At 36.3% G+C, this 24,718-nt stretch overlaps 1 protein-coding gene across 1 annotated transcript in view; it reads right to left on the bottom strand.

Annotated features, from left to right (window-relative positions):
- Positions 1 to 1,568: 1,568 nt before the first annotated feature.
- Positions 1,569 to 24,718, bottom strand: part of LOC142341040 (lysine-specific histone demethylase 2-like) — a 140,295-nt gene continuing 117,145 nt past the window's right edge. Inside the window, exons 13-17 of the mRNA XM_075391877.1 lie at positions 21,056 to 21,256; positions 20,394 to 20,714; positions 10,174 to 10,479; positions 9,842 to 9,994; positions 1,569 to 2,440 (exon numbers count right to left, since the gene is read on the bottom strand). Coding sequence (XP_075247992.1) covers positions 2,360 to 2,440; positions 9,842 to 9,994; positions 10,174 to 10,479; positions 20,394 to 20,714; positions 21,056 to 21,256 — 1,062 coding nt within the window. The 3' untranslated portion in view covers positions 1,569 to 2,359. The remainder of the gene's footprint in view (positions 2,441 to 9,841; positions 9,995 to 10,173; positions 10,480 to 20,393; positions 20,715 to 21,055; positions 21,257 to 24,718) is intronic.

Raw genomic sequence — 24,718 nt, 5'->3', positions numbered from 1 at the left:
AGACGAAAAATTGGTCAAGCGAAAAATCGCATAAAAAAAAAAGACCGACAGGACTAATATAATTGCTACAAACTCGTTTGAGAGCAATTAAAAATTTAATCCAAAAATTAGAAAATTACTAAAAGTGGAGTCATACAATATATTGATCACCATTTCATCCCAACAGTTGAGGGGGTCTTCAACCTCTAAGAACCACCCTTCACACCGTAAGTATAAGTCTCCAAAGGGCGCTTAATGCTGGGCGCTACCTCTTTATCCCGTTTTTGAGGACCAAAAGTTAAAAGCGTCAGACGAAAAATCGGTCAAGCAAAAAAAAGCATAAAAAAAGATCGAAAGGACTAATATAATTGCTACAAACTTCATTTGAGAGCAATTAGAAAAAAAACGCTAGTTTCCTCAACACTGAATGCAATTAAATCGATCGCTCCAAACGATATAACAAAGGTGGACCCAAACTCCAAAATGATATAAAGACGAAGATTACGAAAACTGAGAAAAAGCGTCCAACCGGAAAGTGGCAAATAGAAAGCGTCAAAAAGTCTATTAATTCCTTCAAATTATCAAACAAAATTCTGGACGTACTATCACTGGCTTTATATAAGCAAGACACACACCCTCAGTTAAAAAAAACTTAAAGGTGAAAAAACCGCTTTAGCATTGAAACCACGTGATCCAGAATACCATTCGCTTAGCGAAAATTTTTCATTTCTGCTTGGCTGCTCTCTCTCTCTCTCAAAGATCCGTTATGAACAGAAAACCACACCTTTTTCTCTTATTGTAAAAAGACAGGCACCAATAAATTCCAAACTCTTTCGATTGAGAGAAAAATAGGGCCGCTATAATAGCCGGCTGAGATGAGGGAACAACTAAAGTCACAACTTCTAGTGTTTGATACATAAACTCACACGTCAATATTACTCACTTTTGTCTTTTGGTCACAGCGCCATGTTAATAAACAGTGCTTCCAGTAACGCCATCAAATAAAACCAGGAACACAGCAATATAGCTCCGTTCAGCTTACAGTTTGCAGCTATGGAAAAGGACAGCGCACCAATACAATTAAAATTCTTTGAATTGTAAAAAAACTAAGAGGAGCCCAATAAAAGCTCGCTTTTGCAGCTACTAATGGCAAAAAAATGTGAGTACACTACCGCAATTGAATTCAGCTGCAAGTGTGAATGACAGGAATTTAGATCGGACATATCAAGAAGTACTGAAGGGCGAAAAATCAATCGAAATGGCACACTTGCATGGCAAACTTTCTCAAAACAAGCAGAATTTAATAAGCGAAAATCTCTCTAGAAAGCAAAAATTCAATTGTTTTTCTCAATTTTTTAAATGAAAGGAATGTCTACATGACTTTAAGATTTAATTATAGCTGGTACAACTTGACTGAAAACGTACTCTACAACGGCTCAAGAATTTTCTTGCAAACAAGACCATTTATTTGTATGAGTATGATTAGCTGGATCTGTAGACTATGGTGTGCGAACACTCATATTTGTAACTTTAGCTGGCATCCAAACCATCATCGATCTCGATCGGGATACAGGTGTTGGCCTCAAAAGAAATGTTTGAACTTTTTATTTTTGCATAGGAGCTTAAAACATTTCCTGTTATATAAGCACACATATCTCAGATATTGAACAAAAGAAAACATCAATGAATAAACAGCATAACGGAATTAACTTTCGAACGATCCAACACGGTGTAAATAAATTTCGGAAACTTCTGTCCAAGATTATTCAAAACATTTTAACTGTTACTAAGCCTATTTAATGAAATGTCCATAATACTGGGGCTTAAACACGATACATTATAAGGGGATAAGATTTGAATGGTGAGGTTTTAATTAGAGTAAAAAAATGTCATAAGGTCAAGCCCATTTAAATAATTTCTATCACATTGCATAGTTTAGCGTTGAAGGAAAACAACCAACTCTTTGTTGAGATTAACAATCACAAGTGAATAATAGTTATTTTTAAATGAAAATAAACAGCTCTAGTGGTCATAGATATCGGGCCTCGTTAAACTAACAACTAAAAATTAAGCAAAGTTGGAGTGCATATTATGAATGATAATAAGAAATGGAAGATTAGATGATGTCAATAACTTTATTTCAGGATTCACGATTACTATTAATAAGCACAAATACATGTATATTCAATTGTATACAATATAATCGTCGAAGCATTCTGAGCACAGTAAGTGCATATAACTTAACAACCCTGACGTTTTGTCAGCTTCATCAACAAACATGAAAGTAGTTCCCTGTAATTCGTCAGTGGGCAACCTGACAACATTTTCAGTCCACCAGCAAGGTTCTCAGTCTCGTATAGGACAACAGGGCCGCATTAATTCATGATACAATGTTGGCTGCCTCTCTTAGTCCACTGAGGTATGCCCCAGTGACAGTTTGCGGATAGGCTCTGTGAGTACACTAAAATATGATATAGAAGCTTGAAAAACACCTGTACAAACTTAACAGCATAAAGCTAAAGACATTTAAGTTCTTAAAAATGAAAACCAAAACAAAACGCTCTATCAAACATTACATATAGTTTTAAACACAAATTTTTCTCCTTGAGCGTATTTCTGGATAGATTTTCGACAATGACCGTACACAACTTAATTTAGTTAAAATGAGAGAAAACTAGCAAGAGCAACCAATTGAAAAAAATTCGATGAATAGCTCTCCGACGAACGGCCGGCGGGTCTTTATCTTCTAGATATTCAAATTGGATTATAAGACAGCTTTTAAGTATGCTTCAATGTAAAGAAATTGAAAATCTTTTCTTCCGATTGATATATTTAAATTGAGTAATGACACTTTATTTGCCTACAGTTTTGATAGTAAAAGCATGACCGGCAGAATGACGGAAAGCAGCCCTGATTGATTCCCATGACCCCGGTTATAACAAAAGAAAAGAAACCAAAAACTGATTGTTTTCTTACGAAAAATATTAATATGATTGAACGTGGCAGTCAGGCTCAATTCTGCTTAATGCGAGGACAGGGGGATCAAAAATTGTACCCTCAATTGCGGACAACAGTCCCAAAACATAAACCTACTCACGTCGGATGAATTGATCTGCAACGACTGGCGAGGCAAACAATTTAATCAGTTTAACTTTAGCAACAGACCCTAATTCTGAATGCACGCAATTCAAAGCACTCGAAGAGAATCAGAACAGTAAAACATAACCGACTAACGTCGCGCGAATTGCTCTCAAACGACCGGCGAGCAGTTGGCACCGGGGAGGGTTTTTTTTGTCTGCACGGGGCCCTTACGGCCTGAAGATGCGCAAGGGTGAAGATTGGGGGGTCTGATGTGGGGGGGGGGGGGGGGGGGGTCAATTTCTAAGATCCCCCTCATACTATAAATATAATTCTCCAAAACGGTTTCTGTGAATCGCATTCTTGGAAACTAGTGAGCTGAAAGGCTCTATGAGCACTTTATGCCCACTGGGTGCTACCTATTTATCTCGTTTTTGAGGCCGAAAAGTCAAAAGGTCAGACGAAAAATCGTTCAAGCGAAAAATTGCATAAGACAAACAGGATTACTATAATTGCTACAAACTTCGTTTGAGAGCAATAAACAATGATTTCCTAAAAGTGCTAGTTAGGTGATATATTTATGATACTATAAGTCATTTCTACTAGAACTCAGCGTAAATGAGGGTAATAGATGATGACATCACGCCTCATAAAGCAGCTGATGCGCGGCATCAACAAAAGAGTTATGGAAAGAGAGAAATAGTGTGAGAGAGATAAAACTAGGCCGAGCAAGAGAAGGAGGAAACCTCAATGACAGACAAAGAGCGCTAGGAACATTTTCCATAATAATATTCGACTCAGCAACTTCTAGTTTTCTAGCCTTGTTAGTAATTAAATCATATAGAAAAAAACTGAAAAGATTTAAAAGAACAGCTTACAGATTTCGAAGTGAAAAAATGTTGAAAACCATTTTTCGTCTCCGGAGTTCTGTCATGTAACCAATCTGCAAGACCTAAAAAGTGTCGCTGGCCAGTAATGATAGTTAAACTCGAAAAGGACAAAAATGATCAAAAATTGTAACAATTGGAAAACGAAATCTTGCAAAAATTTGTGATATCAATATCTTCAGGTCCATTTCATTGTTTGAAGAGACTATCTCGTATCCCTTTTTAAAGCCTTAAATAGTTCCACTGGCCCAAAAGATCCATAAACTTGGAACAGAAAATAATTTTCCTAAAAATTTGAAAATTCAATTCTATCAAAAAAATGTTATAACTCGAACTACAGAAACGGTGCAGCAGCTTTTTATCAAACACTGGGGAGGCCTCTTGGTCCAGGATAAAATGAAAAGGTTAAAAAAAAACGAAAAAAGGCAAATATTAAAAAAAAATTCTTAAGTTCCGATACTAAAATCTTGCAAAACATTCCATTTTATCTAGAAAGTATGCAGTAGCCTATTGTCAAACCCTAGAGGAGTTTCATTAGCTCTTGAGGCTGGAGAAAAACCCGAATAATCACAATAAATGTAACAAAAAATTTGAAAAAAAGTGCAAGTTTTGTAAAGAAAATGCTAAAATTTGTGACGTTAAAATCTTGAAAAACATAAGATTACATCTAGAAACTAAGCAGTAACCTACCATCAGTCCCTTGAGGAGTTTATTTGGCTCCTGAGGCTGGAGAAAACTAAAAAATTACAAAAACGTTCAAAAACATTTTGGGCTCAAAAACTCCTAACCTGTTAAAGGACCTGTTAACCTTAAACTACGGCCTTCCAAGTAGCTTGACCACATTAAGCACTTGAAGGACTACTAAAAGCGGAAAAGGGACTCTAATTAAATTTAATGTCCGCAGCGCGCTACCTGTTTATCCAATTTTTAAGGAGGAAAAGTCAAATGGGTCAGACGAAAAATCGGTCAAGCGAGAAATCGCATTAAAAAAGATCAACAGGACTACTATAATTGCTACAAACTTCGTTTGAGAGCAATTAAAAGCAAAAAATATTTAAATAGAACTTTAGACCTTGAATTTCTGAAATTTTTAAAACAGAACTTTAAGAAAGCCCTTTTCTTAAAAACCTTGACAAAAAACATACCCGGCGGATTGCTGGAAAATAGCTGCCATTGATTCCCAGAACCTAGGATTGAGCGAACAGAATAAAATTTGATAAGATTACTTTACAATTATTTTTTAGTCTGCTTAATATTGAACGGATTGCTGAGTTAGACATTCTGCTGTTTCTTAATGAAATGAGAGGATACCGTGATTTGCATCAATACTTATATTCATTAATAACTAAAACTTCAGAACAAAGATCAAGTAGAGGGCACCTAAAACTGGGATAATAACTAAAACTTATAAGAACAAAGATCAAGTAGAGGGCACCTAAAACTGGGCTGTAGGGTTTTATCTGGCTTCTATTTCTGATTGTCTTTTGATACAAATACTCTTCATTGCAGATTGCCTTGCTGAGCAACTGTTGTTTCAAAGCACTTTGAGCAGAATGAAACTAGAAGTCAAAAAGATTTCACCGAAAATGTCAAAAAAGCCACAAGAGGTAAAGCGAAACAAATTTTCGAGGAAGTGAAAAACATAGCATTTGAATAGATTGTAAAAACCATTTAGACAAAAATCAGATAAAGAAATTGAAAAAAAAAACAGGAAAAATCAATATCAAAATGACGCATGTGAACAAAAAAGCCCTAGCGAGCAAGCGAACTTTGTTCAAAACTCATTTTAACACATTACATCAAAAGTAAAGCAAAAAAATTCATGGACCAAAACGACGTGCTTTTTTGCTCCACTTCCTGTTTCAGTGTGACCAAAACCGTCACTACAAATTGACTTAAAAAAACATAACCGACTAAACGTCGGAAGAATTGGTCTCGAATGACTAGTGGGAGCTCTAATCAATTGCAGCCTGCTTCAGTCGGGGGGGGGGAGCGGAGGGCGAGCCTAAATGAGGTGGGGGGCGAGACTGAATGGGATTAAGAAGTTCAATAGTGGGCTTCAAATAACCACATTAGAGGTTAACATATACCACTAATAAGATTTAAAGTAAAAAATGGCACAAGTTTCGGCGCACTTTTCATTTGACTTTTACTATTAAATTGCCGCCAATTGAATTCAGCTGCTTGAAATTCTGATTGTGAATAATTTAGATCACGGAAAACGCAAAAAGTCGAGGGCGTAAAAGTCACTCGAAAAGTCAAAATTGTCAAGCGAAAATTTTGCATAAAAAAGACACACGTTTACAATAATTGCTATGAACTTCGTTCAACAGCAATTAATCATGAAAATATGTGCACAGATCTTAGAAACAAAGATAGCGCCCCAATACAATACAATTTCGCCTCCTTTTGAGTTTCAATAAAAAAATAGAAGCACTATAATGACCGGCTGAGATGATGACGATGGCTTTTAAAACAAAATAGATATACGTACCCGCAGATTTTTAAAAAAAAACAAGCGGCCCACCATCGATTCCCATATTCACGAATCGGATTGAAAAAACAGAAAAAAAGATTTGTACAAAAGCATTTTTAAAGTGCGATATGATATTCCAATTTCCTAATGAGAGGATACATGGGCTAACAATAAAACAAATAGGCAATAGAGATTGTCAACTAAATTAATAAGAACAGAGTTCAAGTAGCGTTCATCTAAAATTGGGTTTCATGGGTTTATCCCATTTCTATGTTCAATTAGAACTAAATGGTGTCTGAAAAACCATTTTGACTAAAAAAATTGCCCTATTAGCAAAAACCTTTTCACACTTAATTTTCACGCTCCCAATCAGAACAATGCGTGAACAAAACCAACCTAAAACTTAACGTTTGACTTAACATCCTGTCAACACAGAAATAAACTATTAAAAAAATACCCGGAAGACGCCGCCAGCGAGTCGAAACCAAATTAAAGAAACCAAGAAAAAAAAAGAACATTACACTTTTTGTTTACAAAAATTAGTAAAAAAAATAGACACAATGAGAAAACTGAAAACAACAAGAAAAGGCAAAAAGCGAACAAAACCTAAACCTTTTGTTAGAATATTATTTAGATAATATTGCAATACCTCGACAAAATTGCTCACAAAAAACTGATCAAATTTAACGACATATCCTCAGAAAAGATATCTTAAAATTATTTTAAGTGCACTCGAATGGTCGCAATGAGCATGCAAAAGTTTCGTCATTGCTAAAAAATTGTTTTCTCTTAACATAGTATCTAGTATCTCAAAATAGTAGAATTTAAGTCCACCAAAAGTTGAAAGAACAAAAAAGGATTGAAAATGCGCTCTAACTAATAGATTTATGCTATGGAAAAGCCAACTTGGTCAAAAACTGCACCATCACAATGAAAAAAACTGCTTGAAAAAGCACGCGAACATAAAAGTGTTTTGAAAAATAGTAGGGAGAAAATATAACAAATTTTAATTAACAATCTGTATAAGTTACTGCTGCCTATATTAACTGCTCTAAAAAAATCTTCACTTAGATTGACACATATTCACTTGACCTTGTCTCTTTGAATTAAAATAAAGAGCAGTCAATTTCAAAGTAAGGAAATCATTTTTTAGAGTGAGGTAAGTCACGTGAGGTAAAACTTAATGAAAAGAAAACTCGCTCCACTAAGCGTGAGCAATGACTTCACGCACGCACTTTAGTTGAAACTGCATGAACTATTTGAACAAAAAGCAGATTTGAAGTGCTTGTGAAGTCATGTGGTGGTAAAAATCTTGACAAAATTCAAAAACATACCCCGCAGATTGCCGGATAATAGCCGCCGTTGATTCCCATAACTCTATTGGGATTGAAAAAGAAAACATCAACAAAATTTGATTTTTGTATAAAATTTTAAGTGCGATTTATTTTGATGTCATTTCGTAATTGAACATACTCCTGTCTCTCAGTGAGAGGCGACAAGGTCTAGTATCAATAAAAATAAGCATTATAGATAGTAACTAAAACTTATGAGAACAAAGTTCAAGTACCGGACATCTAAAAATGGGCTTTATGGGTTTATCCCGTTTCTATTTCTGACTTTGATTTTTTTATACTGACTCTTTTCATTTTGAATTGCTTTGCTGAGCAGCTGCTGTTTAAAAGGACTTTTAGCAGAATGCCAGAAGAGTGAAACTAGCCAAGAGAAGTCAAAGATTTCACGCAAAATGTCGAAAAATTGGCAAAATGGGTAAAGCGCAAATAAGTTCGACAAAGCAAAAAAATAGGAGCGCTAGAACAGCCAGAGAAGATGGGCGGCTACTAAAAAGCAAGAGAAGGCCAATAATATCCCCAGCTACCTCTAAGCGACTATTAATAAACATAAGCGACTAATGTCGGGGGATATGCTCTCAAACTACCGGCGAGCGTGGGCTACGTCAGTAGCTAGCCACAGTTTAGCGAGGCTAGCCTTTGCTTGATTCATCTCTGCAACTGTTAGTTTCTAGCCTTTTTAGTAAATCAAATAAAAAACTGATTTTAAATTTTGAAGCTACTAGACTTTTTTTGTCTCTGGGGGTACGTCAGGTAACCCTTCTGCAAGACCTAAAAAGGACAACGGTGGAGTGGGGGGGGGGGGGGGGGGGGTCTTTGGTTGCCACGTTCTTATGGCTTGAGCGATGTGCAGGGGTGGGATTGGTGGGCGGGGTGAAATGAGGGGAGGCTGCCGTGAGAGAGGGGTGAAAAGGGGGGGGGAGTGGATGGGGGTCTGTGAATCGAACAATTGTGAGCTGAAACGCTCTAAGAGAACTTATTACCCTCTGGGTGCCACCTGCGTATCCCGTTTTTGATGACCAAAAGTCAAATGGGTCAGACAAAAAATCGCTCAATCGGAAAACCGCATAAAAAGACCACATGACTAAAATAATTGCAACAAACAGAAATTAAACATTAGCTCTTAAAGACGAACTTAAAAAAATCGGAGTAATGAAATTTTATATATTACAAGGGCACATAAAGCCAACGAAGAGTTTCTATCAGCAAGTAAGAGTAATAAACAACATTATACTAACAAAACTGTACTCACCTGGTATCACTACTCGCCGTAAATAATAAGCATTTTTAAGTCCTACTTAAACCAATAAAACAAAACATTTAGCAAAAGTGGCTAAAATTCGCCTAAAAATCATTAGAACATCTTAAAAATTTCCAAATTTGCACAAAACTCGTATTAAGTACCCAAAAACCAGACCACTATCAAAAACAACCAAATTAATACAAGATCATAATCAAAACTCTTGACAAAATTAAAACTGCTTTAAAAAGAACAAAAAATTTCACTCGATTACAACTCTTTTCACATCTGAATTTCTCGCTCTCTCGAAAACAGCGGTATGAACAAAAATCATTCTCTTTTCGCTCCACTCTTCATTTTGCTCAGCACCAAAATCACTCCAATTTTTTTCATGCGTTTCATTTCCTGGTGCAAAAATCACTTGTATAAAATTCATTAAAAAGACGCCTTCAATAGTCCTCTTCGATTTGTAAAAACAGGACCGCTATAACAGCCATCTGAGACAATGAGGGCGGCTGTCAATCATCATTACTCCTCTTGGAGTCGTACGAAAACATCTGAATACAAAAAATATGCCCAGTATAATAGCCGGCTGAGATGAGGGTGGCTATTAATCACCTTTACACCTCTTCGAGTCGTAAAACTTAGTGGCGCAATAATAGCCGGCCGAGAAGACAAAGACAGTTTTTATAAGTATTGAGATCAAAACATCCATTTGATATAGTAGAATTATACAAGAAGCAGTATTAACCATCGAAAGAGCAGTTACTTGATACAAAAGCTCCCAACTGTTCCTGAAAAAAATTCCTGAAAAAAAAACACTAAATCCCACCTCCCCAGCGAAGAATATCCTATCCTCGATTGGCAGCGACAATCGGTCATAGTCCACACCTGATGAGCCACATTTGACAAAAGAGTAGGACATGTTGATATGTTCAGTTGTTGCCCATCTGGACACGAAAGAGTCCTCCGGATAGGGCACCACCTAAATAATGTTTAACCTCTGTAGCATTTTACGTAATTTGTCTTCATTACCTTTATTTGCATGACTGATATTAAGTGTGTGTATAGGCAAACGAAATATCTTTCCATATTACAAAAGCATTGTGTTAACATTCTATCAAACTAACAACAGACGAAGCTGCGCAGAGCACATTAACCGACCTGCTCCGGAAAAAGTCGGCTGAGGGTTCTGTGCGCTTCTTCTACGACCTGCGAGTTGGTCATCGAGGCTATCTTTTCAACAGAGGAACCAGTCACAACAGTCAGAAGCACACCGAATTGATCATCACCAACTCTCTCTTGTTGCTCTGCTTCTCCATTACTGACGACATTGTGCAATTCAGCTTCCGGCTGAGTGCTTAATTTATCCTTCAAAAGCGGAGAGCAATCGGCAGTGTCTTGGTTGATATGGTTAGGGAACTCAAATTTGCGCTTCTTATTTTTGCAGCTCCGTCGTTTCACAGACGCCTGAACAAAACAGGGGCTCTGTAATTATGGGTACAAAATTGCTCCCGACAGACATGTTCCACAAAAATTTAGTTCAATCGCGATGATACGCAAAAAATATAATTTAGTGAACAGAGCCGGATTAGCTGCACAATAGATTTGCATGCCGTATAAAAGAGATAGAAATAGTTACAGATAGAAGTTGGAAAAGTTATCGACGCTGCTCAGAAAACCAAGTAAAAACATTCACCGAAATTGATATAGATTGTTAATATTCACTCCACAGAAACGTTTATCGTTTATCTTATGGACCTTTAAAACACAAATAACTGCCTTTGCCCTTAAACTAATTCAAATTAAACTTAAGTTTTAAAGTGCAAAAGTTAAATGCAATTTGTTGAGTGAGGTAACTCGCGTATAATCCAAATCTAATCAATATTTATTCAACATAGCCGGCAGATTGCCGGAATAGCTGCGAAAGGATAGACCTGCGTGCCATATAATAGAGATAGAAACAGATACAGACCTAAATTGGAAAAAAAAATCGACGCAGCTCAAAAAACTAGGCTAAAAAACATTCAGCGATAAATTAATAAAGCTTGTTAAACTTCATTCCACAGACGCCTCTTATTAGGGAAGTTTACTGCACATAGGAGTTCCTTTGACCTTAAACAAATTCAAATTAAACTTAAGTTTTAAAGTGCAAATGTCATTTTATTGAGTGAGGTAAGTCACGTATGATCAAAATCTAATGACGCAAATAACCTAAAAACTTTTGCTAAAGCGAGTGAGAAATGACGTCACGCGCGCAAATGCCGTTAGTGAGAGGAAGAAGTCATTCAGAAAATTTGACTTTTTCAGCTTTGCTGTGTGAACAAATGTAAAACGAAAAAAGAGCGTCAGACGACGAAACAAAAAACATAGCTGGCAGATTGCCAGAAAATAGCCGCAATAGATTTGTAGACCGGCAGTCTAAAAAAAACAGTAAAAAAGACAGACCAAAAAAATTCGTCTTTTCATTGAAGGCTGATCTGTTATATTTTGATTAAAAATCTTCATAAGTTATTGCTGCCTCTATTAGCTGATCTCAAATAACCTTCATTTAGAGTGACACACACCCATTTGACCTTATCTCTTTGAATTAAAGTAAATAAAAGTCAATTTCAAAGTGAGGAAGTCATTTTTGAGAGTGAGGTAAGTCAAGTGTGACCAAAAATTTAATCACGCGCATGAACAAAAAACTCGCTCCACTAAGAGCGAAAAATGACGTCACACATGCAATTCAGTTGAAATTGCATGAACAAAAAGTGGCTGTGACGTCATATGGTCGTAACAAAAATAATGACAACGAAATAAAAAAAAAACCAAGAGAAGGCCAATAATAGCCCCAGCTATCGCTGTGCGGCTATTAAAAAAACCAAGAGCACCGCAATATAGCTACGCTCAGCTTACAGCTTCGCAGCTATAAAAAACATAGCCAGCAGATTGCCGGAAAATAACAAAAATCTTGACGAAAACCACAAGAAGTGCCGCTGTGCCGCTATTAATAAAAAACAGAAGAAAACATCAAAACCTGAAGTTGGAAAATTGTTTAACTTATTTCAGTGAAAAGAGCCATTTTTAGCTTTCAAGGTTCTCCCAAACTTGTAACTCATCTAAAAGACAGGAGAGAAATATTAAATGTCTGTTATAAGCAAATGCAAAAACCTGAATATAATTGGTGCGATTTATTTTAGTGCCATGTCCAGAGTTCAAGTGTCAGCTCGTAGTATCACCACTTATAGTTTAACTCTAAAAAAGAATTTAGCAAGAAAAACTGCTCAGTGAAAAGAGCAAAATCAAAAAATGGTCAGAAACCTTGCAAAACATAAAAATCGGCAAAAAACGTGCTCAAATTTACTCAATTTTCTTCAACAAAAACAAAACAATTATAGCTCAAATTGAAAGAGCACCAAAAGTGTTGAAACAACAAATTTGAACCACACAACTGAAAAAAACTGTAAAATACACTGCAAAAAAATAAAGAACACAGCCAGAAAAATTCCGGAAGCGACTCGAAGAGCTCTCTCTGCCAAAAACACTATCCCGTCTAATAATTAGTACATATTAAAATTATTCAGATTTAAATAATATTTGAACTCCACTTATAAAAAAGGAGCTCTTAGAAACTTGAAAAATTAATGAATAGAAACTTGAAAAATTAATGAATGTTAACGAATTTTTTTAAAATATTACAAGGGCACACGGAGCCAACGACCAAGTCCTTCAAGCTAATAAGAGTACAGAAAGGCTAGCAAAACAATTGGCAGGTCCTAATAGGCTTAAAAATTGTTACACAAATGAGTTCTTTCGACTTTAAACTAATTCAAATTAACCTTAAGTTTTAAGGTGCACGTCATCTTATTGAGTGCGGCAAATCACGTATTAACACAATCTAACCACTCAAAAGACCTAAAAACCTTTGCTAGGGAGAGAGAGAGAGAGCAAAATGGCGTAACGTGCGCAACCGCCGTTAGTGAGAAGAAGTAAATCAGAAAAAATGACTTTTTCAAGTTCGCTGTGTGAACAAATATAAAACGAAAAAAGAGTGTTAGACGACAAAACATAGGCGGAAGAATTCCGGAAACAAATCGGAAGTATCTCTTCCAAAACAACACACCATCAAGTAATTAGTACATACGAAATTCATTCATGAGAACTTACATATTAACTGAAGTCAGTTCATGATAAAGCAATTCATGAAGCTCATAAAAACAACTTGAATTATATTAGTAAAAATTATCCATTTTTTAAAACTATTACAAGGACAAACAAAGCCAATGACCACGTCCTTAAAGCAAAAAAGTAAAGAAACGCTGTAAAATCAATCCACAGGTCATAACAGGCTAAAAAACTTCTCCAAGATTGAAGAAAAACGAAGAACTGCAAAAACAGAAAGAGGTAAATTTCTATTTTTCTCATATTCCTCAAAAAAATAAACATACCCGGCAGATTGCCGGAAAATAGCCGCCGTTGATTCCAATAAGCATGATTGGGATTGAAAGAATAGAATATATTGAAAAAAGATTTTCGTACAAAAACATTTTTTAAGTCCTATTTATTTTGATGGCATTTCGTAGGTGAACATACTTCTGTTTCTTAGAGAGAGGCTACAGGGGCTAGTATCAAAACCAATAAGCATTAAAGATGGTAACTAAGACTTATAGTCACGACGTTCGAATAGCGGGCATCTAAAATTGGGCTTTATGGGTTTATCCCGTTTCTATTTCTGACTTTAATTTTTGACTCTGTTCATTTTGAACTGCTTTGCTGAGCAACTGATGTTCAAAATCACTTTTAGCAGAATGAGAGAAGAGATAAACTAGCCTAGAGAAGTCAAAAAGATTTCACGCAAAATGTTGAAAAGGCGGCAAAATGAGGTAAAGCGAAACATTTTTTTATTCGACGAAGTAAAAAAACATACCAGGACAAGTCCTGAAATACAATTCAAAGAATTGAATGAAAAACTCAGACGCAATCTACCTGACTAGCAGATCAATTGAACAATGCCAGCCAGAACACAAAAATCAGCAAAGAATTGAGAAACTAAAAGAATCAAAACAAAACAAAAACAAACTCATTGCTAAAACTCTTGAAGCTTTTAAACCTAAGGCAAAACATTTTCCTTTTAAAAACACCTATCACAAAAATATGTTCAAAACCAATTTTTGTTTCTGAAATCGGTCCAGTATTATATCTGCAAGACCTGAAAAATATTCACTGGCCCTTGAAGATCGATTAACTCGAAAATGACCAAAAAATTTAAGAAAAAGAAATCAATCGCAAATTATAAGAAAATGTTGCTAAAAATCCTGATATAAATATCTTCAGAATCACTTCTGTGTCTCCAGAGGCTATCCAGTAACCCAATTCCAATAAAAAAATCATTGGCTCATAGATCGACAGGCAATAACTTTGAGAAAATTTCAAATTTCAAAATAGAAATTATTTCTATTAAAACGTTGAAAGCCATTCAATTGCCCCCTAGCAACTATTTAATAAAATACTGTCAAAACCTGGATGCGTTTAACTGGCAACTGAGGCAAGAAATAATAAATAAAATACAAATATTTTAAAAAAAAACTTGAAAAAACTTGCAAATTCTATCGAACTATTTCCAAAAGTCGAAAGGTTAAATTGTTAAAAACAAATCCATTGAAAGTAAAAACCATGCAGTAACTTTTTATCAAAACGTGAAGTAGGTTTTCTTGCACTTGAGAATGGACGAATATCAAAAACTGACAAAAATTTTAGGAAACTAATTGAAAAAATTGCAGATCTTATCAAAAAATGCTAAAATTCGAGACATTAAAAAGTTAAAAAGCATTCCATTGTTACTAGAGACTATGCAGTTCCCTATTAACAAACCTCAAAGGAGATTGCCTGGTCCCTGAAACTGGAAAAACTGACAAAATGATGAAAATTTTTAAAAACCTGAAAAAATGCACATTTGTAAAAAAAAAATTGCAAAAATTTGTGATATTCAAAAGTTGAAACCCATTCCATGGCAACTAAAAATTTTTCAGTAAATTATCATTTAACCGCTGATGAGGTGTTCTGGCCCCTGGGACTCAAACAGCTTGAAGGATGACAATAAATATATCAAAAAACATGAAAAATTTGCAACTTTTGTCAAAAAATGCTGGAATTCATGATGTCAAAAGTTGAAAACCGTTCCATTACCACTAGAAACTGTAGAGTAACCTATCATCCAACCCTTTATCAAACCCTAGATGAGGTTTCGTGACACCTAGGGCTAAAAAACTCAAAAAATGACAAAAATTTTCAAAAAACCAGAAAAAAATTGAAAAAATTAGTATCATTTTGTGCGTTTGTGTTTGTAGTACCACGACATATAGCTCATAAAATGGTCATAACAAGCAATTTTGTCTCGCAAAAGGCCTTCATCAGCTTTTAAAAACTTCAACTTAAGACTAATCAAACAAAAATCTCAAAAAACGTGCAAAATTGCACCATTTTGAGCCGAAAAACTCCTAAAAATGACCTTTTAATCTTAAATTAAGGCCATCCCAGCAGCTGCACCACTATACGCACTTGAAGGACTACTAAAGCCCACTTTGGGCCTCTAATGAAACTTAATGCCCGCTGGGTTTTACCTGTTTATCCCGTTTCGAAAGATCAAAGTCATTGAAAAATGTGTGAACATATATTAAAAAAAAACACACAGCGCACCAATACAATTCAAATTCTTTGAATTGTGAAAAAAATAGGAGCGCTATAATAGCCGGCTGAGAAGATGAGGGCGGCTATTAATAAGAGTGTTTTCAAATCCCACTTAAAGCAGTAAAACAGAATGGTCAAAAAGTCGCTAAAACTGTAAAAATCGGCAAAATACCTGAAAACTTCGATATTAGCATAAAACACATTAACTGACAAAAATCGACACATCTCTATCAAAACAAACCAGAAAAAATGACAATATTCAAATCAAACATCTCAACCAAAAATTGAAAAAAAAAAACATTTTTAGAATGTCAACAAAAATGTCTCGTTTAGGAAATTTTTTCACGCCTCGATTTCTCGCTCTCTCAAAAACAGCGGTATGAACAAAAAAACTTTTCGGTACGCTCTTCAATTTCATTATCAGGTAAAACTTTGAAAGCGCTTTTCTTATAAATAATAAACATATACATTCTTCCGCTTTCCCTGAGAACGAAATAGAAATCTAAGCAAATAGAAATCGTTCGATAACTAGCGTGACTGGCAGAAAAAAACATGATCGACAAATGTCAGACGAACTGCTCTCGAATACAAAATTTATCAAGACGCTTAAATGCAAGATTGTACTAAAACTGCAAGATATTTTTGTTGTGAAAAGGTATCCGATAAAAACATCAAAGTTCAAACAAAAAGGTTCTTTTAATTAATCGTTCTCTATGTAAGTTGCACCCTATTGTAGTCAACTTTTTATATTCTGAATGAATGATATTGATTTGTGACACTTTATGATGTAACATATGATGAAACGAATTAATTTTTTTATTTTGCTTATTTTTAAAAGAAGGGTTGAGATAATGCCTGAATTCATATTTTTATTTCACACACAAAATCAAGCTTTACAAAACTAATTTCAACAAGCGAAGAGCCAAATCCACTATTTAGAAAATCCATTATTTTCGAAAACTCAAATTAAAAAATACCACAAAAAATACGTAAAAGCCATCAATGATGCTCTAAAAAATAATCTGTTTGAACATTGTGTCGTAGCCATGTTAACATTTGTTAACTTTTCCTCTGCACATGAAGCATTTAAATGAGGCTGCTCGTTGTATATGACTGCCTCTTGAAGTGTTTTCTTAACCAACGTAAACAGTTAGAGAATTCCCCTGTGTGAGCAGTTGGAAACATGCGAAGGAAAATTTTTTGTAAGTTTAGAATGAAATTGAGGCTTAGTAGTGCAAATGAAACATCGAAAAAGGTTTTGAAAGTGGCAAAGTACTCAGAACATGTTCAAAACATTGCATCAACCAATTTTCTCTTTATCTGCTCCTGCTGTTTTCTTCATCGCTGCCTGAAGATTTCTTGGACTTTTTCAATATGCTAATACAATTTTTGAGCACTTGTCTCCGGACTGAATTCTTTCTGGCCATTCCTTTTGACGGAGGTACTTTGCTCCTCCTCAAATTTTGAGATAGCTATTTTTCTGATAGCATCAATATTTTTGCCGACTTGCGAAAATTAGTTGTTGAAAAATTAGTTTTCGCCGTATTCATTTTTGAATCGTTTTAGCGTTATGTAAGTACCTGTATAATCATATGTTTCCACACAGGCAACAACATACCGTTTTAAAGATCACGCGATATCGTGATGGAAAACGAAGTAATCTTGAGACGAGATACTAACTCCTTAAACACAAATTCAAACTTCTGACCAAACCATTTCATAGCCTAACAGAATTAGAAACCTGTCGGATAGAACAGGTGCTAGACAAAATCAGCCCTCATTAAACACGGCAGCCAATCACAGAAGAGCTGTCTAAGTGTCTAAGACAATTTGACCACACTTTAGTCTAGGCTAAGAAAAAGGTCAAGCTCTAATAAAGGGCGAATAAAGTGATCAAATTTATAAAGACAAAAATGCGTTGAATTTTTCATTTTGCTCACAATACACAGTAGAATTCAATCGCACATCAATTCCGTTAAAACTTTCTGAATTTTCAATAATCGTACCCAATTTTTTTTTACCCCAAATGCATTTTTAATTTAGTATAATTACGCAGAAACCTTTAACATCCTTACTTTGTTTTTATTAACAATGCATAACGAATTCTGGATGACAAACTTGCTTTCTATTGCAGGTTTTTTTAACATAATCTTCTCAAAAATTCACCATTTTTGGTCGCAAAATACACAAATTTTCAAGTTCAACTGTCTTATTTTAAAAAATATGTACTTGAATTGCTTTACCGCTCATTCTCAAAAAACTTTGTCAGTTACTATCGCCACATTTCATATCTTTTTACGCGTTGTCGTTACTTTGTGCAAACTTGCTATTCATTTCTCCTTCAAGACCTTGAAAGAAAATTGAAAATTATTGTTGCCGTCAAAATTTAGCAATGTCTTTGCACTATCTCTCTATCACACACGCACACGCACGCACGCACACACACACACACACACACACACACACACACACACACACACACACACACACAAACTCACACACACACACACAGACAAACACAAACACAGGTTAGTTTTTAAATTTCAAATTCAAAAAATATTCCGACTGAAGAGTGTTCAAGATTTTTCAGTTTTGAAATGCATTTTTATTGACCCCAAAAAGGCAAAATTTTCACATTTTTCAATTTTTCTCCACCTCCTCAAAACCGTAAACTTTAAACAAGTTTTTGTCCTCCTCCGTTAAATTCTCAGTGCTTTTTGCACCCCCCCCCCAAATTCTCAGTAGCGTTTTTTTGTCGCCCAGTAAATGATATTAATAAACGCTCCAGACAACGAAACACAAAACTAAGAGCACCGCAATATAGCTACGCTCAGTTTACAGCTTCGCAGCTATAATTAACGTTTTGAAAAGAACTTTTGCAAAAATTACCTATTGTTCGCTGGCAACAGTGGGGGGGGGGGGCAACAGTGGGAGCTGCACGGGGCCCTAGCGGCCTGACCCATGTGCAGGGTTAAGGATGGGGGGGATGACTCGAGGGGGGGCGCTGGTGCGGGGGGGGGGGGGGGGGGTTGTTGTGGGGGTAGGGGGTAAACCTCTAAGAACCGCCCTTCACACCATAAGTATAAACGGTTTCTGTGAATCGCATTCTTGGAGAGTAGTGAGCTGAAAGGCTCTAAGTTAACTTAATGCCCGTTGGGTGCTACCTGTTTATCCCGTTTTTGAGGAGGAAAAGTCAAATGGGCCAGACAAAAAATCGGTCAATCAAAAAATCGCATATAGCAAAAGACCAACAGGACTAATATAATTGCTACAAACTTCGATTGAGAGCAATTAATAAATGCATAAAGCAAACATCAGGCTTATATTTTTCAACAAAAATGGCGTTCTCGGCATTTTCAGAGATACTTCAGCACACTACCCTTCGCGCAAAAACGAAGAACGGGTCCAAATCGCTTTTCACGCCATGAATTATCACCTCTTATCCTCTATGCTTCACAACTTTAAACCTATTCAGCGTGTATTTAAACTATTAAAGCACAAAGAGCACTGCAGATCAAACAACCAAATATTAAAATGCATTAAGACAAGCAAAACCTATATAAGAGCTATAAATGTCCTTTCAGAGCAACTAAACAACATAGCCGGCAGATTGCCGGAAAATAGCCGCGATAGACGCTTTTGGCCTTCCATGAATTAAAACAACTAAAGAAATAAAATAGACAGATCGACCACCAGCCCTTCAATAGACCACTAGTCTTTTTGGGTTAGAATCGGACTATCAATTTTATGACACACACGGTCTGTAAGGAAAAACTCAAGACTAATACTCAAGAATAAGGGCATATAAGTTTGACACTACTTAGAAGCACACTATTGACCATTTTCTAGCAAATATTCATAAAATTTAAAGTTCCATAAGTGAGTTCAGAACTCATTTATTTGAGTGAGGCAATTGACCTAAAAGCAGAAATGACGTCACGTACACAAGATTTAACTGCAAAGCAGTAGAAGTCACCAAAGTCATTGAAAAAGTCATTTCCAAGAAGTTTGGTCGTAAAAATCATCGATGGAGACGACGAATTAAAAAAACGCAGCAGGACAAGTCCCGGCGTAGAATTCAAAGAACTTTCACTGACTAAACAAAAAACTAGACCAAGAACGGACTGAGTGAATTGGGAAAACCATTTTTTTTTAAAATCAGATCAAAATAAAAAAAAACAGAAAACCAATGTCAAAATGCCGCATGCGAACAAAAAACCACTAGCTAGAAATGAAAATTTGGTTCAAACAAAAAATTAGGCCTAGAATGGACTATGAATGGATTGGAAAAACCATTTAGAAAAAAATCCGATCCAAAAATTCGAAAAAAACAGTAGAAAATCGAAAAACGAAGATTGGGAATACAATTCCAGTCACACTAGAAATGAAAAATTTACAATTCCAAGGAGTGCTCATTTAATGGAATTACAAATTTTTCATTTTTAGTGTGACTGGAATTGTATTCCCAATCTTTGTTTAAAGGTTTGCGGGAGTTCCGCCTCCATTTGATTGCGTGTGACGCTGTTGCTCCGAACGGACGACAGAACCACGCTAATCAGCTTCTTTAATTCACGTCAATGTTTACTTTATTTAGTTGACTTTATTTAGAAAGACTTTATCCCTACTAGCTCTAGCGAAATTTATTCATTTAAAACGCACAAACCAAGTTTGCCGAAGTTGAGTACCAAAATAGGACTAGCTTTGTGACTAACTGGATTGAGTATGTAGAATATGTTGAAAAGGCCTCTCTTTTCCTGAGATTGGGGCACGTGGCCAAAGTAATCCTGATTGGGCTTAATCTTCTTCTCCCAGAAACGCGTTGGAAACCAAAGAGCCACCTTCTCTACAACTCCAGCACCTAGACGCCGAATTGATCTGCGCTTAGAGGAGGGGAGAGCAGGGAGGAATTCCATTGAGTTCCTCTTCAATACTGTCAAAGGCACCGCTACAATTACCTTGTCTGCTTCATGAACTATTCCGTCTTCGGAGATCACACGAACTTTGTCAGCCGATGAGTAATCTATGCAGCGCACCTACAAAAGACAAAGCAAAATTTCACACCAGTTTGTATCAAAAATTCTAAATGCGTTACCCTGTCTCGCTTGTATTGTCAATTGATCCATGCCTGTTGAATTTTCAAGAACTTTCTAAAAAGCAGCAAAAAACCTTATTGTAAGCGATAACATTAAACAATAACGTTAGACGATTTCAAAAAGCAATTTCCGCGTTGACAGCATATTTTTACTGTCAAAAGAACTATTTAATTCCAGCAAAAACTTTACCGAGTAACACCAACTCTTTGTTCTCACTCATCATTTTATACGTCATCTCCCAAACATCAGCTCACATTTGTGGAGATTAGTTCCGTACTCACTGGACAATTAGTAGTGATATCAAGGTCCTTTGCCAGTGCATGCACAATTGGAGAGTACCCTTGGGGCAGGGAACAATGACCTCCTGCAAACTGCGGGAACTGGTCGTTCTGGTCCCAATGCACAGCACACACTTCATCCAGACTACTTCCACAGGCAAACTCCAGATTACCAGCATGAAAGTCAACCACCCGCTTCTCCAACTGACAACACAAGCAAGACCCGGCTCAGCCTTTAATTCTGTGATATGAACAAGAGATGACAAAAACTGTAATCGTGGAGCTCTGTCGAGTCATGGCGAAATTGCAATAGTGATATGGCATAAATTGTACACTTCGCAGGTTCTGTTTTTAGCCTCCTTTGTTATCAACTCCAGACATTAAAAAGTGGGATGGTTAATTTTGTGATTAATAATCTTTTATTCCCATCGGTTTACTTGTGTGACTTATGAAGAGATATTCCTGACTCCGATGAATTACCGATAAATTGTAGGATTTGAATTAGTGTCAGTTTTCTTTCATTAAAAAAATAAAATTCCGTAATATATGTTTATTGATCATTAGTAAACATCACAAGAATGTGTTAAAATGAAAAAAAAAATTTTGTCCAAGGCAGCCCTGAAAGGTTTTGCATTATCAAAAGTATCAGTTTTTTAAATAGTTTGGCTACTCTACACCAAAGTGCATTTCTGTCGATTTATATTAGCAAACTGGTTCAAAAAGCAAAAAATGATGCTGGTACTCAAAATTGAACTTAACCAGCTAACGTCGGGCAAAATGCTGTAAAAAAACAGGCGAGCAGATAGCTTTGGTAGTCGCCAGTTTGGGGTCCGGGAGGCTAGCACAAAGCGTGAGGGGACTGCAAAGAGGTTGTCCAAATCGTGAAAAACCGCCTTTTACACTATGATTTAATGTCTCCACAGCAGCTTCATTGAATTTTACACTTACAGACCATCAGATCTCTAAGAGAGCTACTCAAAAATTGTGCCCACTTTGGCTTTTTTATCCCCTTTTTGAAGACGAAGAAATTAAAGCGTAAGACAAAAAATGAATAAAAAACGCAGAAGAAAGACTGCAAGACTAATATAACTGCTCCAATAAAATCTTATCTATGTTTTGCAGCTATATTAAGCATGCCAAGCTTGGTCTTTATTCAGCGAAAACCATGGCTACCAATTTGTGGAGTTCGGAAAGAAATTGGATTCAAACGAGACTAGATTTGTCTCACTTTCAGTAAGGTTGATAGATTTCAAACTTTTTCCAATAACAAGTAGGATGTAAAACATTCAAGCAAGAGCAATGATCCAAAGTAAGACTCAAAATTGGATGACGCGTTTCAAGTTGTTGCGGTAAAACTCAATGAACTGACTTGAAAACAATGCATTCTTGAATGAAACCAAAATGGTTTACCGAATCATATTTTAATAAAAATTACTTGACTTTCGAAAATTGCCATTGGTAAGCAGACCTTAATATGAACCCTTGTACTTCATGTGAAGTTCAGTTGAATTCAAACTAAACATCATGAACACCGAGCACCCAAAAAATAGCTCCACTCAGCCTACAAATTAGAAGCGATAAAAAACAATGACTAAACTTTGCCAAATTACTACGACTAAAACATACTCACAGCAATATTAATCGACTCAAAAGTTCACCGAAACCACTAATAGAAGACTAAATCTAGCCAAATAAACATGAACCGACTAATGTCGGAAGAACTGCTCTCGAACGACAGGCGTGTGGAAATATATTCGAACCATTGATCACTCGATGCCTAACCAGAAGCACTGCCCACACGGCTACCAGGCATTTCTTGTTGCTATGCTGCAACCGAATTTATATTAGCAACAAGCTTTACTTCGGAGTCAGAGCAATAGAGATCACTGAAAAATGAAGAACAAGGCGAGAACAAGTCACAAGAGAAGTCAAAGAAAGTTCTAGGTCAAGCGAAAAATTTGCAAAAATGAGACCAACACGGTAACAATAATTCCTATGCACTTCGCTCAAGAGCAATTAAAAACATCCGGCAAAAAAAAACTTGAAACATAGCCAGCAGATTGCCCGAAAATAGCCGCCGATTACCCACCGTACGCACATCGGGATTGAACCAGAAAAAAACAGATGTTACTGGTGATCAAATTCTGCGATCTCTATTAGATTCTAATATTATACTTAATTCAGTTTTTAAAGTGAACGCTATTAAATTTAATACTAACGCCACCCAGAAACCGCATTAAACATAACCGACTAAACGTCGGCGAATTGCTCTCGAACGACAGGCGTGTGGAAAAAAAATTTGACCACGTCAGGATTCGAACCATTGACCACCCGATGCCTAACAAGACGCACGGCCGACACGGCTGTCAGGCATTTCTTGTTGCTATGCTGCAACCGAATTTATATTAGCAACAAGCTTTATTTCGGAGTCAGAGCAATAGAGATCACTGAAAAATGAAGAACAAGGCGAGAACAAGCCACAAGAGAAGTCAAAGAAAGTTCTAGGTCAAGCGAAAAATTTGCAAAAATGAGACCAACACGTTAACAATAACTCCTATGCACTTCGCTCAAGAGCAATTAAAAACATCCGGCAAAAAACTTAAAACATAGCCAGCAGATTGCCCGAAAATAGCCGCCGTTCACCCACTGTACGCACATCGGGATCGAACCAGAAACAAAAGATGTTACTGGTGATCAACTTCTGCGATCTCTATTATATTCCAATATTATACTTAATTCAGCTTCTAAAGTGAACGCTTTTAAATTTAATATTAACGCCACCTAGCAACCGCATTAAACATAACAGACTCAACCGTCGGAAGAATTGCTCACGAACGACAGGCGTGTGGAAAAATATCCGACCACACCGGGATTCGAACCATTGACCTTCCGATGCCTTACCCGAAGCACTGTCCACACGGCTAACAGGCCTTTCTTGTTGCTATGCTGCAACCGCATTTATATTAGCAACAAGTTTTACTTCGGAATCAGAGCAATAGAGATCACTGAAAAATGAAGAACAAAGCGAGAACAAGTCACAAGAGAAGTCAAAGAAAGCTCTATGTCAAGCAAAAAAAATTGCATTAGAGACCAACACGTTAAAAGTAATTCCTATGCACTTCGCTCAAGAGCAATTAAAAACATCAGGCAGTAAAAAACTCAAAACATAGCCAGCAGATGCCCGAAAATAGCCGCCGTTCACCCACTGTACGCACATCGGGATTGAACCAGAAACAACAGATGTTACTGGTGATCAACTTCTGCGATCTCTATTAAGATGCTAATATTATACTTAATTCAGCTTCTAAAGTGAACGCTATTAAGTTTAATATTAACGCCACCTAGCAACCGCATTAAACATAACCCACTAAACCGTCGGAAGAATTGCTCTCGAACGACAGGCGTGTGGACAATATTCGACCACACCGGGATTCGAACCATTGACCTTCCGATGCCTAACCCGAAGCACTGTCCACACGGCTAACAGGCCTTTCTTGTTATTATGCTGCAACCGCATTTATATTAGCAACAACCTTTACTTCGGAGTCAGAGCAATAGAGATCAATGAAAAATGAAGAACAAAGCGAGAACAAGTCACAAGAGAAGTCAAAGAAAGTTCGAGGTCAAGCAAAAAATTTGCAAAAATGAGACCAACACGTTAACAAT

This window comes from Convolutriloba macropyga, chromosome 1 (genome assembly GCF_964194025.1).
Source record: "Convolutriloba macropyga chromosome 1, txConMacr16.3, whole genome shotgun sequence".
Classification (NCBI taxonomy): domain Eukaryota; kingdom Metazoa; phylum Xenacoelomorpha; order Acoela; family Convolutidae; genus Convolutriloba; species Convolutriloba macropyga.
This window is presented reverse-complemented; position numbering and strand designations above follow the sequence as displayed.